The sequence below is a fragment of the Perca flavescens genome, chromosome 11 (assembly GCF_004354835.1).
Source record: "Perca flavescens isolate YP-PL-M2 chromosome 11, PFLA_1.0, whole genome shotgun sequence".
NCBI classification, from domain to species: Eukaryota; Metazoa; Chordata; class Actinopteri; order Perciformes; family Percidae; genus Perca; species Perca flavescens.
This window is the reverse complement of record NC_041341.1, coordinates 22441880-22443480: the sequence shown is the minus strand read 5'-3', so window position 1 is coordinate 22443480 and position 1601 is coordinate 22441880. Positions and strand designations below refer to the sequence as shown.

General features: G+C 41.8%; 1 protein-coding gene across 1 annotated transcript; it reads right to left on the bottom strand.

The window, feature by feature from the left end:
• Positions 1-408: 408 nt before the first annotated feature.
• rprma (reprimo, TP53 dependent G2 arrest mediator candidate a) lies at positions 409-1601 on the bottom strand. The gene has a single exon (XM_028591946.1). The coding sequence runs from the start codon at positions 1224-1226 to the stop codon at positions 918-920; it is 309 nt and encodes a 102-aa protein (XP_028447747.1). The 5' UTR covers positions 1227-1601; the 3' UTR covers positions 409-917.

The following is a 1601-nucleotide window of genomic DNA, read 5'->3' as shown; positions in this document are numbered from 1 at the left end:
TAGATTAATTAACATTTGTGGAGAAATGAGAGGGAAATATTTTTGTGGGAAGCCATTTCTCCTCCATTCAACACTCACTGCATGCTTACATGCATGCCAGAGAAAACACACGTCTTGATGTCAGTTTTATTGAATACATGCTCATAATATTGCCAACTTCCTATTGGATTCAATAGCAAATAACCTGAATTTGTCTAATCAACATGCTTTTTTATAATTACCACAATAGGCTATATAATAATATCTGAATTAAATAGCTCTTTAAGGTCTTTTAGTTTCTGAAATCTAAATCACTTTGGCAGAGGGCGTGGCGAGGGCCGATATTCAAGAAAAATAGACTTTAATTAAGAGGAAAACTTTAATTACAGAACATATTTATTCCAATTAACAGGATACATGTTGGGCTTTTTTTCTCCACCGCCCACGCAGACACTATTACCATTAAATTCCAGAGAAATCAACCGATTAATATATTGCATATTGTATGCAAAACAACACATACAACATACAGTACATGTTTAAACATTAATTTCTCCATTGCATTAGCAACACGAGAGGGTGTTTTTAAGCAGCAAATGCGAATACTTTGCCACTTCCATGACAAAGGGTGCTGCATGACAAACGGTGCTCCAAAGTACAACAGTGCTTGATTGAATACTTTTTAAACAAAGAGGCTTAAAACGCACAATACCTCTTGAAGATGCATGCGTCTTTGCTGGCATTTAAAAGCCACAAGGAATATGGTGAACACCTGTGAGCCGCAGTCACCAGCAGGGCTATTACCTTTGAGCTTTTTCTAAATACCAATATGGAAACAGGGGCTTGTTTAGGCAGTTGATAATCGCATTTGTCTTCATTCTGTCTCCACCAGACTTCAGATCTGATTCAAATCATTAGCCTATAAAGGTCCTCGTCAGTCAGTAGGCTCCAACAATAACTGCCTCCGCTTCTTTAGACGGTCTCCTGTCCGTTACTAAAAAGTTTATCATTCCTTCTGACTTTATGAGAAGGTTGCAACCCAAGAAAAATATGCCAAAAACCACCGTGAGGGACAACACGCACATGACGGCTATCTGGACCACCCTCATGACGAAGAGGCTTCTCTCATCTGGAGCGGCGGCCACAAAGCCGTTATCAGTCACCACGGAGGAAAAGTTGCAGCAAAAAAACTCTTCGGTCTTGTTGAGCAGTCCGCCCTCCGTTTGGTTGAACCCGGTGCTATTCATTTCCACTTTAAAAAAAAATCTAACTTTCAGTGCGAAAGATGTGAGAGGCAGAGAGGGAAACACGCGCCTGGAACAATCCTTGAGAAATGTGTCTTCAAGTGAAAAGTGAAGATGATGATGAGGAGGAGGCGCTGAATTGAAGAAGTTCCGTCAGATCAGACAGGCAGTGGCGCACTTCTGGAGTTTAACAAGCTGCTTTGGCATCGCATTACTGGAGATTTCATGTGGTCTGTAGCCAGTTTCAGAGTGGAATGAATCCACCAACCCGCGGTTAAATAACCAGACAGTACCTGCATGTCTGCTTTAAACCGCTCAAGTGGCAGGACGACACAGCAAGAGCGCCACCATACGACCAGACTGTGCGCGTGTCGTGAG

Excerpts from the sequence above, each read along its gene's own strand:
- rprma (XM_028591946.1), bottom strand. The coding sequence starts at position 1,226 with ATGAATAGCACCGGGTTCAACCAAACGGAGGGCGGACTGCTCAACAAG.